This window comes from Babylonia areolata, chromosome 6, assembly GCF_041734735.1.
Source record: "Babylonia areolata isolate BAREFJ2019XMU chromosome 6, ASM4173473v1, whole genome shotgun sequence".
Classification (NCBI taxonomy): Eukaryota; Metazoa; Mollusca; class Gastropoda; order Neogastropoda; family Buccinidae; genus Babylonia; species Babylonia areolata.
Genome location: NC_134881.1, coordinates 3,093,986 through 3,109,516, shown reverse-complemented (window position 1 = coordinate 3,109,516; position 15,531 = coordinate 3,093,986). Strand labels below are relative to the sequence as shown.

The window sequence follows — 15,531 nt, the reverse complement described above, 5'->3', positions numbered from 1 at the left end:
GTGTGTGTGTGTGTGTGTGTGTGTGTGTGTGTGTGTGTGTGTGTGTGCATGTGTGCAGTGGCACCACCCACACTGGATGCAACCACTCCCTCAATTACAGACAAAAAACAAACACATACAAACATAGCTTTTGCCCAGTAACTATCCCAGCATGGAATGTGCTGCCAGCATCAGTCAGGCCATCTCCTTGGTATCTTTCAAGAGGGAGCTTAGCGCCGTAACTTTCTAAATCCTCTGAGTAGAAACCAAGGATCAAAGTGATGGTAAATGACAGGCTAGAGCTGTGCCAGTCAGGATGATTCCCAGGCAACCCTTCACTAGCCAGAGAGGTCCTGCCTAGAAACAGTGAAATAAAAGTCCATGGTCTACCCTCACTCTCTTCCTTTTTCTCTCTTCCTTTTTTTTTTATTTTTTTTTTTAGTACTGTGCACACCCAAGTCACTTGAAGGTCTAACAAGATGGCGTGACTAGAAGATTGAAGATTGGAGATATAGGGAAGTGAAGATAAACAGAGACTGATTTTGGGCTGTCAGAATTCAGGACAGATAGAGGTTGGTCTGTCAGAGTTCCTGAGGTAAGTGCCTGTCTTACAGTCTCAGGAGGAAGCTGTCAGCTGGCCAACTGCAAGGATCGAGAGCTAGGCCAGAAACTGCACGGGCCAAGCCTCCTACAGCTGAACAAGGAAGAAAAAGTCATCAGAAGAAGGCAACCACAAGCATGAATGTGACCAAGAGAAATCAGCATCTCCCAATCACCCTCCCATGCCACTGTGGGTGAATTGCAATAGTTTATGTAAAGAACTGTCTGAACACCAAAACAATAGTTTATGCAAAGAACTGTCTCAACACCAAAACAATAGTTTATGCAAAGAACTGTCTGAACACCAAAACAATAGTTTATGCAAAGAACTGTCTGAACACCAAAACAATAGTTTATGCAAAGAACTGTCTGAACACCAAAACAATATTCTATGCAAAGAACTGTCTCAACACCAAAACAATATTCTATGCAAAGAACTGTCTCAACACCAAAACAATAGTTTATGCAAAGAACTGTCTGAACACCCAAAACAATATTTTATGCAAAGAACTGTCTCAACACCAAAACAATACTTATATGCAAAGAACTGTCTCAACACCAAAACAATACTTTATGCAAAGAACTGTCTCAACACCAAAACAATATTCTATGCAAAGAACTGTCTCACCACCAAAACAATAGTTTATGCAAAGAACTGTCTCACCACCAAAATAATAGTTTATGCAAAGAACTGTCTCAACACCAAAACAATAGTTTATGCAAAGAACTGTCTCAACACCAAAACAATACTTCTATGTAAAGAACTGTCTCAACACCAAAACAATAGTTCTATGCAAAGAACTGTCTCAACACCAAAACAATATTCTATGCAAAGAACTGTCTCAACACCAAAACAATATTTTATGCAAAGAACTGTCTCAACACCAAAACAATACTTTATGCAAAGAACTGTCTCAACACCAAAACAATATTCTATGCAAAGAACTGTCTCACCACCAAAACAATATTATATGCAAAGAACTGTCTCAACACCAAAACAATACTTTATGCAAAGAACTGTCTCAACACCAAAACAATATTCTATGCAAAGAACTGTCTCACCACCAAAACAATAGTTTATGCAAAGAACTGTCTCAACACCAAAACAATAGTTTATGCAAAGAACTGTCTGAACACCAAAACAATAGTTTATGCAAAGAACTGTCTGAACACCAAAACAATATTCTATGCAAAGAACTGTCTCAACACCAAAACAATATTCTATGCAAAGAACTGTCTCAACACCAAAACAATAGTTCTATGTAAAGAACTGTCTCAACACCAAAACAATATTCTATGCAAAGAACTGTCTCAACACCAAAACAATATTCTATGCAAAGAACTGTCTCAACACCAAAACAATATTTTATGCAAAGAACTGTCTCAACACCAAAACAATACTTTATGCAAAGAACTGTCTCAACACCAAAACAATATTTTATGCAAAGAACTGTCTCAACACCAAAACAATATTCTATGCAAAGAACTGTCTCAACACCAAAACAATATTTAGACAAGCACAAACATAATTTTCATGTACACACTTTTTTTTTCTTACAATGAGCAATGTTTTTGTCACAGAAATATGGAAAGATACCTAAACAGTTTCCTTGATCTTGTAACCTTGAATTCAACAGAAGGTCAACACTGATTATCTTCCACACATAATCAGATTCCATAGCTTGTCAAAACCACCTTGAAATGAATCCAGTTGGATGTGAAAATCCATTGTCCATGGACACACACATACATATACTGACACAAAAGACAGATAAGCCTGGTTCTTCTATTACTCATGGAACCCTTTCCCATGCAGTTGTTACTAATGACACACAGAACACTTACAGGGAAGAAGAGAAGTGAGAAAGTCGAACACACTGACCACACACAATTTTAGACTGGTTTATTTGTTCCATCCAAAAAAATATCAAACTCAAACAGGTATTGCAACAGAATACATCCTGCTATGCATTATTCATGAAAGTCTGTGTATTACCTATCCCTGCTGAGAGAGATGAATATTTTTCATGAATAAATTCAATGTGAAACTGAATATCAGCAGTGTTCCACATATCACAGTCATTTTGGGGACATATATTACAACCGTATAAGGTATATATTCCGTAGTATATATACATTACAACTGTGTATGAACATTATATACATGTACAACAGTGCAGTAACAACATGGACTGAATATTCATAAATAAGTAAATAAATACATCGAAAAATAAATTAATTAATTAAGTAACGACAAACAAAAGATATGTACTGGGTATGGTTATGGCAAAGTTGTATTTTCTAAACATACAATGTATACATTCGGTGACAAAACTTATCCATAAACAAGAATTTTTTCTATCCCTTAAATCAATATAAAATGATTCTGTTGGGGTATTTAAAAACTGATTTAGCATAACACATCTACCATTCACAATGTGTTCTATTTTTTTCAATATGCAAGACTGATTGGCAAGTGATATGAATTACTTCATGGTATCAGTGAACATTGTGTTGCAGATAAACGCTTTTAAACTCCCTATTTACTTCATGAATAAATACATGATGATTCTCAAAAATATTTCTCTCTAATATATCTCTTCAACCTAGCTGTACACTTACAGATAAATCACCAAAAGCATGGGCCATAAAAACTAAAGATAAGAAACCTAACCTCTCTTCACACACACACACACACACACACACACACACACACACACACACACACAAACAGATACACACACACACACACACGCATGCATGCATGCATGCATGCACGCACACACATACACACACTGTTTTGAATTATACACTGTACAAACAACATTTTCAAATAAGTCTCACCTAAATAAAGAGCAAAATAGATAAACTTTAAAACATTGAAATGCATACTCATAAAGCTTCAGCGATTTTTGTTTTTTGGCCACTTCATGCTCAATAATGCATGGCATAATAATGCTATAACACTGGAAAAGACATGGAGAAAAAAAGATTAATACAATGTCAACATTTCTGACAGAAAGCAAAGATGTTTGTATCATTATGGTAAGCAGGCTCTGTCACATGGCATTTAAAATATTCCTTCAGCATGAAAGAGAATACTGGTAAGTTTAAGGCTAAATTGCCAGTAAGCCACAGCACTGCATTTATGTTAAAAAGGTACATCATTTGATTGACAATCAGTCATCTTCTTTTATCCAAAGTATGATTGTGAAAAAAATCCAACTATAACTCACCAATACAAATTATGAACCATCATTTAGCAAACCCATGTCATTTGCACAGCTTTTTAGGTCTTGTGCTTTTGTTTATGCTGCCTTGCCATTTTTTTGTTGGTTTTTTGTTTGTTTGTTTGTTTCCATGGAATTTCCAGTAAACAAGTTGTCCACTTGTGAACTCATTATCATACACTGAGATGACTTCCACTTCCATACAGTCTGTGAGCATCGACACTTTGTCAAGAGACTCCAACAATAAGATTTGTTCTGTAGATATCTGAACACATACAATAAACAAACAAATAAAACCAAGACCCAAAACAGAAACAAACAACAAAAAATAATTCACACCATCTATATTTTCCATACATGCTTACCCCCATCCACATCTTCCCTTAGATTGCTTGATATAAATGAATAAATAAATAAATATATGAATAAACAGACAGATAAATAAATAAATGAAATACATAAATGAATAACAAGACCCTAAAACAAACATTATAAAGTAATTCACTCCATCAGTAATATCCCTATAACCTGCTCCACCCACCTAATCTTCATTGAAAATTAAGAAAAAAAATTTTTGATTATTTTTTTTTTAAACCAATAAGATAACCAAAAACAAAATGACAAAACAACATCACAACACTCTGAAATCCCAGTCACAAGTATGATAGTCAGGCGTGTCCAGCTATGACCATCAGAACAGCAGAAGAGGCAACTACCGTTCTGACAATCTGGGGTAGAATTTGATTTTTGTGTGAAGTGTCTTGTCCAAATTTATATCCCCAGTCTGTCTGCCAAGAGGGCTTTTGAACAGGCAGCATAGGGGGTGGTGCCCAAAGGCCGATTAGCCTCCATGTCCGCAGCACTGAGAGCCAGTGCAGTTACAAGACAGCCTCTAAAACTTCGACGCCAATCAAACAGCTATGCTTCCTGCTCCGGCACGCTGACCTGAGCACTGTGAGAGATGTGGTCATGCTCAGGCGACTCTGGCGTCATCTGCGACTCCGGCCCCACCGCCCGCACGGAGCGATGATGGGCTGAGGCCTGCTGAGGTATGGAGGTGGTGGGGGCGGGGGTCTGGGGGTAGTTGATGGAGGAGGCTAGGGGATGCTGCTGCTGGATGTATCGGTCCATCAGCCAGTCCGGCCCGCGGTTGTGGAAGTTCCTGCTCAGCTCAAAGAGGTTCACCACCGACAGTTTCTGAGGGGATGGTCAAGGCGGAAATGCCAAGGATGTGTGTGTATGTGTGTGTTTATACACATGGGCCAAGCCAGGCCAAGCCAAGCCACGCCAAGCCAGGTCATGCCAGGTCAAGCCAAGCTAAGCCAAACCAAGCCAGGTCAATCCAAGCCAAGCCAAGCCAGGTCATGCCAAGCCAAGCCAAGCCAAACCAAACCAAGCCAAGCCAGATCAAGCCAGGTCAAGCCAACCCAGGTCAGGTAAAGCCAAGCCAAGCCAAGCCAAGCCAGATCAAGCCAAACCAAGCCAAGCCAGATCAAGCCAAACCAAGCCAGGTCAAGCCAAACCAGGTCAAGCCAGGTCAAGCCAAGCCAAGTGGGGTGGAGTGCTGGCCCAGAGGTAACGCATCCGCCTTGGGAGCAAGAGAATCTGGTTCGAATCACGGTACAGTCGCCAATATTTTCTCCCCTTCCACTAGACCTTGAGTGGTGGGCTGGACGCTAGTCATTTGGATGAGACAATAAACCGAGGTCCCGTGTGCAGCATGCACTTAGCGCACGTAAAAGAACCCACAGCAACAAAAGGGTTGTCCCTGGCAAAATTCTGTAGAAAATTCCACTTCGATAGGAAAAAAAAATAAAACTGCACGCAGGAAAAAATACCAAAAAATGGGTGGCACACTCAATGTAGTGACGCGCTCTCCCTGGGGAGAGTAGCCCGAATTTCACACAGAGAAAACTGTAGTGACGAAAAAGAGAAATACAATTCTTTTTATTTACGATGGTAATACATGAATAAGGAATGTGCGTACACCTTGCCCTCACCCTGTGGAGGGACTAAAGAAATGATGCAGACTGTGAACAAAAGAAAGAAAACATCAAAACACAATGTGTGTGAATACGTAGGTGTGCGGGTGTGTGTATCCACACGTGCACTGATATGTGAACATGACAGTGTCAGTGTGTGCGAATGTGCATGCCTGTTTGTGCACATGTAACACTTGTGCTGTTTTGAGTGTGTGAATGAAAGTGTGTGTGCATGTGTGTGTGTGTGTGTGTGTGTGTGTGTGTGTGTGTGTGTGTGTGTGTGTGCAAACCTGCATGTGTGTCTGATTACTAATGCTTACCAATATGTGCCATTTTTATCAGAGGGTTAGATATCTAAGCGTACCTCAGCCTTAACTGTTTCATGAAGCATGGACATTTGAACATGTATTATCTGGAAAAGATGGTTCAGCCCCACTTGTGTTTTGCATTCTTGCTAACACTTCATTCTTTTCCAGTTGACCAGCTGTTCCAAGCACTCTTTTTACAGATCAGTGAAAGATAAAAACAAAATGCTGAAAATCTCAGTCCATTATACATTTGGTTTTAATTGTAACGGATAAAGCATAATGTTGATCTCCCTTTCATGCATCACGTAACGTCACCTGTGATGATTTCATTTTCCTTCATGAATGGAATTCTCTTCTTTCTTTTTTTTTCTCTCTCTCTAAAACATACACGCATACAAGCACACACATACACGCATACTCGTGCATGCATTAACACACGTGTGCATGCACACACACACAGCCACACACACACACACACACACACACACACACACACACACACACACAGATGGAAGGATACATTGTTGTGTGGCAATGGAGGAAGCTGGAAAACTGATGGAGGTTGAGTCAGCCTCATTTCTGTCGTACCTGTGAACAGTCAAAACAACAATAATAGCACACAATTTGATTCCTGAGCCCCTACCCAGGTGAAACATGCTCAAGTGTGCTGTAAAATGTAAAAAAATCTTTGTGTAAAACATGCACTTAAACACATAAATGACAACTTACATGCATAACCCCACACAAACATCCAGCCACACACAAACAGTAATTTATGCAAGGATGCACTCAAAAACATCAATCACAACATAAAACGTAACACACACGCACACACGCACACGCACACACACACACACACACACACAGCGAGAGCATCAAAATACCTAAATTATGCAATCTCACCAAAATCATCAAAATACTTGAACTGGTTAAAATCAATATCAATACTTAAAACTATATCACAATACTTAAAACCAATCTGTATACTGATCACATAAACTTCTTTTGTGTTATAAGTTTTTAAAAATCTATTAGCGAAGGACATGTAAAACATGTAGGTCCATAGAGAGTTGTCCACTTACATCTGGCATGACACAACAGAAATGCATGCATCTACTTTTCAACAAGTCTTATAAACACATTTTTGCACCAGGACGGATACACAGCAAATCTGCCCTCTTCACACTCTCTCTCTCTCTCTCTCTCTCTCTCTCTCTCTCTCTCTCACTCCCAGATTAGCAGGGTCAGTCCTCATCACTTACCAGTTGGATGGAAGTACTGGTGTGCTCGAGGATTGAAGACATTTCCTGTTTTGATGGGCATGAAAAGGGCAGGCAGACTCACATCTGAAAACAAAAGGAGGAGTTTGTATTATACTCCATGTATGGTGATACATATACTTACCATGTCAAACTGATGCAAACTAGGCCTATCAGTTTGCTCTGCTTGGCCAAATTTCGCATGGCTAACAGTGAAAAGACGACCCGGCTTGCCCGGTCCGCTCTTAGCCAATCAAACGCCTCTAAACGCTATCAGCGCTGAATCATTCCGTGGCCATCGAGAAAAATGCCCCATGAGAACCACGGCAGAGACGCGGGGACAGACGGGCGGGCATTCGAGTTTGACATGGTAAGTATATATATCACCAAACACAGAGTATAATACAAACTCCTCCTTTTGGTGTCATATACTGTACCATGTCAAACTGATGCAGAATTTAAACCAGCCTTCATGGCAAACTGGTCATCATCACAGTTTAGAAGTCACAGGTCTGAAATCCCTTAGCAGTTGAACAGCGTTCTTCATTTCTGACCACCTTCTACCCAGTATCAGTATCAGTATCAGTAGCTCAAGGAGGCCTCACTGTGTTCGGACAAATCCATATACGCTACACCACATCTGCCAAGCAGATGCCTGACCAGCAGCGTAACCCAACACGCTTGGTCAGGCCTTGAGAAAAAAAAAGAGATAAATACATAAAAAAAAGAACTACTACTACTAATAATAATATGTATAAGGCGCAAAAACTTGATGAGGTCAACTATAAGCATACAAAATAAAATAAAATAAAATAAAATAATAAAACAAACTCAAACTTACAACCTGCCTTCATGGCGCACTGGTCATCATCACAGTTTAGAAGTCACAGGTCTGAAATCCCTAAGAAGTTGAACAGCGTTCTTCATTTCTGACCACCTTCTACCCAGTATCAGTATCAGTATCAGTAGCTCAAGGAGGCGTCACTGCGTTCAGACAAATCCATATACACTACACCACATCTGCCAAGCAGATGCCTGACCAGCAGTGTAACTCAACACACTTAGTCAGACCTTGAGAAAAAATAAAATAAAATAAATAAATAAATAATAATAAATGGAATGTTTGCAACAACACAGCCTGGTGTTGTCCTCAAACCATGGATGTGTCTAAGACAATGACAGGCTTCTTGAAGTGCTCTAGTCGACGATGGTATACAACATAAAAGGAAACAAGGGGCAAAGCTCTTGTCATGTGGTGTTATACTCTCATCATCAGTGATCATTTTTAAATACAGAAAAATAGTTGATTTTCAAACAATGTATTTTAAATCTTTCGAAACATCAGATCTTTTCCAAACAAAATCAGTTTGATTTATAGCATATTTTCAGCTCTGTGTCTTGTTACACTTTACAAGTCGATTTGAACCACTGAAAATTTGTCTCTTTAAACTGATACACTGCATCTTTTCTTTTTTTGAGGAAAGTGTCCATAACAATATCAACTGAAAACTGCTGCATGTTGATGATGGTCTGAAGAAGAAATACAATTTCAAAGGTCATAAACCTTCTTCATTTTACTTTTTTTATATACTAAATTCAAGGGTCATGCTTGAAGCAGAGCCAGTGCCTCTCATCACAGGCTAACGGAATCTGTGAAGAGAATGGAAGATCAATAAATAGATTTTGTTGGATGATTGATACGGATAATGTCAACAAGTATGTGAGAAAAGAACACACTTGAAACCTTACACAGTTTGGGTATTTGCTCCATTTTCTGGATTGAATGGATCACTAATTTTCTACATATGCACCAATTTCTTCTTCTTCTTCGTTCATGGGCTGCAAAGCTCACATTCACTCATATGTACACAAGTGGGATTTTACGTTATGACCATTTTTACCCCGCCATATAGGCTACCATACTTTGTTTTTGGGGAATGCACCAATTTAAAAACAACAGCAAAAATACTACAGAAGACAGAAAAAACCGAAACATCCATGAAGCTCATACCTTTCAAAGCATCATACATCTGTTCCTCTCGCTTGCTGAGTTTATGCTGTCCAGCCAGTTTTTTCTCCAGACTGTCCTGGATTTCACGGAGTGTGCGTTCATTCAGCTCCTGCTTACGGGCCTTGGATTCCTCTTCAAACAGCTGCAGTCGCTCGAAGAACTGCACAACCACAACTCAGTTCATAAACTGTAGGTCACTGCATTCCCTTTTTCATATGACGTATACCTATATGTGCTATATAATGATGCTTTGAACAACATAGCCATGGCTCATTCATTAATTCTCTCCATACGAACGGCGAAAGAGACGACGTTAACAGCGTTTCACACCCCAATTACCACCATCAAAATATTGCAAGCGGAAGGCTCTTATACTGAAGACGTGAATGTTGACAAAGAATACCACAATTCTGATGACGGAAGCTGAAGGTTGGGTCATTCAGACACCCACTGGACATCCGAGGGGTCTGTGTAGAGGAGAAGAGAGGACTGGCCGTACTGAGTGAGTTAATGGATTCATTACTTTGGTTGACTGATTTGCTGGTTTCTTGTTTCTGTGGTTGATTGAGGTCTTGTCAGTTTATGAGCCATGACATATTAACTATATGGATGTCATTCAAATGGAAATTTTGTTATTTTGATTTCAAGAATTTTAGGACAAGAACATGGAAAGTAATGTTCACTCAAACACACATGCACACACACATGCATGCACACACTCACGCATGCAAGCATACACACTCAGTAACTCACTCACTCACTAACCCGCACAGACAGTGAATGAGAGAACAAAATGGGTGACCAACTGACTGAATGACCGGCTGACCAACTCTCATTCACTCTTTCACAGAACTGTTTATACATCTAACATCTGATTTATCTCATTCAGCTCATTCATTCACCAGTCTCCTCTTTCCTTCTTTGAAATACACACGGACTGCCTGACTTACTAAGACATGCGTTAATATATCAAACTCAATCCATTTGATGGCACAGATACTGAAACACATTTTCTGACCTCCCCATTCCCCCCACCCCATGCCCCCCACCGCCACCCCCACCCCCGCTCCCCAATCCCTCGCAGACAGTGAGGGCCTCCAAACAGACCTGGCCGACCCTCCAACCAGACAGACAGACAGAACTCACCCCCACCCGTCACCAAACTCCCTCCCCCACCACACACACACACACACACACACACACACACACACTTACATCCTGTGGCAAGTTTTCTCCCCATCTGGGAAGAGGACGTCCGATTCTGAAATTGCGTTGGTGGCCAGGTTTCTGCGTCCTGGGAGGCAGAGGCCTGGGGGAGAGTTTGGCAAAACCATCAGCCAACAACATAAGAGGATTTTTTTTTACTAAAATTACGTTTATCTAACATACCGTGACCCACTAGTGCAGACTCCAGCAGGGAGTCCGATTCCTGTCCTGTGCAAACTACTATCCGCCTATGCGGAGAAAACGAAAGTAGCTACGGCCGATAACCTCCCGGAAGTAGTTTACCTCCCCTCTGTATCCCTGACTAGCTTCCTCTTTTTCTGGCAGCTGTCTTGACTCCTGTTCCTGTGCTCTTCATACGGCTAAGTTTGTTTTGTTTTTTATCGTACTTTCTGTCTGTCTGTCGATTCTCTGGCGTTCTTGTTTTTTGTCAAATTATGTCTTCAACCAGGTCACATAATTATATGGCTCGATTGGGCACCTTATCTTAATGGTGGATTTTCTTCTCCTCCTAGCATGTTTCAGCTTTTGACTGGAGCAGCGACGGGCGCAATAGCCGAGTGGTTAAAGCATTGGACTGTCAATCTGAGGGTCCCGGGTTCGAATCACGGTGACGACGCCTGGTGGGTAAAGGGTGGAGATTTTTACGATCTCCCAGGTCAACATATGTGCAGACCTGTTAGTGCCTGAACCCCCTTCGTGTGTATATGCAAGCAGAAGATCAAATACGCACGTTAAAGATCCTGTAATCCATGTCAGCGTTCGGTGGGTTATGGAAACAAGAACATACCCAGCATGCACACCCCCGAAAATGGAGTATGGCTGCCTACATGGCGGGGTAAAACCGGTCATACACGTAAAAGCCCACTCGTGTGCATACGAGTGAACGCAGAAGAAGAAGAAGACTGGAGCAGCCATGTTGTTGGTGTCCCCAGTAAACCTCACGTCCACGTAAGGACAGTCAGTTCTCATGGAACGTCGATCCAAGAGTGGGTCCAGTATCTTTTGTAATTGTTGAAACTACCGTTACAGCCATCGCTGTTGGTTTTTTTGTTTTTTTCCTACTCCCACTCTTCTTTAACAGTACATTTTCGCTTGCGGCAGTTCATGTAAGGTTGTCAAAAGGTCCATTTTTAAGGTGTAATGATATTTACAAGAATCAGCTTCCCCCCACCCCACCCCCCGCTCCCCAGTCTATTTTCCTGTTCAGTATTCACTACAATAACCATTAATTCTATTGTATATATCATCAACCTTTTTTTTAAAAAACAACAACAACAGTTTCCGAAAGATTCTATTCCTCTTGTCAGGCACTGATTCTTCTTTAGAGTCTGTAGAGACCTGTCCTCCTCCCCCCTCCACACCCCATACCCCAACCCTCCTCCTCCTCCCTCCATACCCCACACCTCCATACCCCACCCCCACCCAACCCCCATATCCCACACCCCACCCCAACCCTCATCCTCCTCCCCCCACATCCCACACCTCCATACCCCACACCCCACCCACACCTCCATACCCCACACCCCACCCACATCCCACACCTCCATACCCCACCCACACCCCAACCCTCCATACCCCACAACTCCACACCCCACCCACACCCCACACCCCACCCACACCCCACACCTCCATACCCCACCCACACCCCAACCCTCCATACCCCACACCTCCACACCCCACCCACACCCCACCCATACCCCACCCACACCCCACACCTCCATACCCCACCCACACCCCAACCCTCCATACCCCACACCCCACCCACACCTCCATACCCCACCCACACCCCACACCTCCATACCCCACCCACACCCCAACCCTCATCCTCCTCCCTCCACACCCCACACCTCCATACTCCACACCCACCCACACCCCACACCTCCATACCCCACCCACACCCCACACCTCCATACCCCACCCACACCCCAACCCTCATCCTCCTCCCTCCACACCCCACACCTCCATACTCCACACCCACCCACACCCCACACCTCCATACCCTACACCTCCATACCCCAGCCCCACCCAACCCTCATCCTCCTCCCTCCACATCCCACATCACACACCTCCATACCCCACACCCCACCCACACCCCACACCTCCATACCCCACCCACACCCCACACCTCCATACCCCACACCTCCATACCCCACCCACACCCAACCCTCATCCTCCCCCCTCCACATCCCACACCTCCACACCCCACCTACACCTCCATACCCCACCCACACCCCACACCTCCATACCCAACACCTCCATACCCCACCCCCACCCAACCCTCACCCTCCTCCCTCCATATCCCACATCACACACCTCCATACCCCACACCTCCATACCCCACACCTCCACACCCCACCCACACCCCACACCTCCATACCCCACCCACACCTCCATACCCAACACCTCCATACCCCACCCACACCCCACACCTCCATACCCCACCCACACCCCACACCTCCATACCCCACACCTCCATACCCCACCCACACCTCCATACCCCACACCTCCATACCCCACCCCCACCCAACCCTCATCCTCCTCCCTCCACATCCCACATCACACACCTCCATACCCCACACCCCACCCACACCCCACCCCCCACCCAACCCTCATCCTCCTCCCTCCACATCCCAAACCTCCACACCCCACCCACACCCCAACCCTCCATACCCCACACCCCACACCTCCATACCCCACCCACACCCCACACCTCCATACCCCACACCTCCATACCCCACCCCCACCCAACCCTCATCCTCCTCCCTCCACATCCCACACCTCCACACCCCACCCACACCCCACACCTCCATACCCCACCCACACCCCACACCTCCATACCCCACACCTCCATACCCCACCCACACCCCACACCTCCATACCCCACACCTCCATACCCCACACCCCACCCCAAATCCTCCTCCCTCCACATCCCACACCTCCATACCCCACACCCCACCCACACCTCCATACCCCACACCCCACCCACACCTCCATACCCCACACCCCGCCCACACCCCACACCTCCATACCCCACCCACACCCCACACCTCCATACCCCACACCCCACCCCACACCTCCATACCCCACCCCCACCCAACCCCCATATCCCACACCCCACCCCAACCCTCCATACCCCACACCCCACCCCAACCCTCGTCCTCCTCCCTCCACATCCCACATCACACACCTCCATACCCCACACCCCACCCACACCCCAACCCTCCATACCCCACACACCTCCATACCCCACACCCCACCCACACCCCAACCCTCCATACCCCACACACCTCCATACCCCACACCCCACCCCAACCCTCCATACCCCACACCCACCCCAACCCTCGTCCTCCTCCCTCCACACCCCACACCTCCACACCTCCACACCCCACCCACACCTCCATACCCCACCCACACCCCACACCTCCATACCCCACCCACACCTCCATACCCCACACCTCCATACCCCACACCCCACCCACACCCCACACCTCCATACCCCACACCCCACCCACACCCCACACCTCCATACCCCACACCCCACCCACACCTCCATATCCCACACCCCACCCACACCCCACACCTCAATACCCCACACCCCACCCACACCTCCATATCCCACACCCCACCCACACCCCACACCTCCATACCCCACACCCCACCCACACCTCCATACCCCACATCCCACCCACACCCCACACCTCCATACCCCACACCTCCACACCCCACCCACACCCCACACCTCCATACCCCACACCCCACCCACACCTCCATACCCCACACCCCACACCTCCATATCCCACACCCCACCCACACCCCAACCCTCCATACCCCACACCCCACCCACACCTCCATACCCCACACCCCACCCACACCCCACACCTCCATACCCCACCCACACCACACCCCAACCCTCGTCCTCCTCCCTCCACACCCCACACCTCCATACCCCACACCTCCATACCCCACACCCCACCCACACCCCACACCTCCATACCCCACACCTCCATACCCCACACCCCCATACCCCACACCCCACACCTCCATACCCCACACCCCACACCTCCATACCCCACACCCCACCCACATCCCACACCTCCATACCCCACACCCCACCCACACCCCACACCTCCATACCCCACACCCCACACCTCCATACCCCACACCTCCATACCCCACACCCCACCCACATCCCACACCTCCATACCCCACACCCCACCCACACCCCACACCTCCATACCCCACACCCCACCCACACCCCACACCTCCATACCCCACACCTCCATACCCCACCCACACCCCAACCCTCCATACCCCACACCCCACCCCAACCCTCCGTACCCCACACCCCACCCCAACCCTCGTCCTCCTCCCTCCACATCCCACACCTCCATACCCCACACCCCACCCACACCCCAACCCCCCATACCCCACCCACACCCCAACCCCCCATACCCCACCCACACCCCAACCCTCATCCTCCTCCCTCCACACCCCAACCCTCCAATCCCCACACCTCACCCCCTCACGCCAGATTTCTGTCTTACAGCAAAACAAACAACGACAACACCACCAAAGAATCAATGCATCTGATTCAGTCATAGCTGTTGACAACATTCCTCGCTGCAGACTGCGAACAGTAGTCCCAGGAGTGGAGACAATGGATGGTTAGTTTGGATTTTTTTTGGTTTTGTGTTTTCATCATACTTACATTTGGTATCAAAAATTAAATAGAAAGAAATGAAAATTGCCTAGGAGGACAGGTAAGCGAATGAAGGAATGAATAAATAAATCACCAGATAAATTAAGATAAAGATACATCAGTGAAATGAATGCAAGACAGATGAATGAGCCATAAATGAGTACTTTAAAAATTAAAAAACAAAAACAAAAACAAAAAAACCCGATCAGTGAATGATCAAACAAAGGAAGGAGAGG

The 15,531-nt window shown here is 45.4% G+C and overlaps 1 protein-coding gene across 1 annotated transcript in view; it reads right to left on the bottom strand.

The window, feature by feature from the left end:
* Positions 1-2,448: 2,448 nt before the first annotated feature.
* LOC143282655 (uncharacterized) overlaps positions 2,449-15,531 on the bottom strand; it is a 37,882-nt gene continuing 24,799 nt past the window's right edge. Inside the window, exons 15-19 of the mRNA XM_076588308.1 lie at positions 10,585-10,678; positions 9,370-9,529; positions 7,362-7,445; positions 6,620-6,687; positions 2,449-5,006 (exon numbers count right to left, since the gene is read on the bottom strand). Of these exons, the coding sequence (XP_076444423.1) occupies positions 4,728-5,006; positions 6,620-6,687; positions 7,362-7,445; positions 9,370-9,529; positions 10,585-10,678 (685 nt within the window). The 3' untranslated portion in view covers positions 2,449-4,727. The remainder of the gene's footprint in view (positions 5,007-6,619; positions 6,688-7,361; positions 7,446-9,369; positions 9,530-10,584; positions 10,679-15,531) is intronic.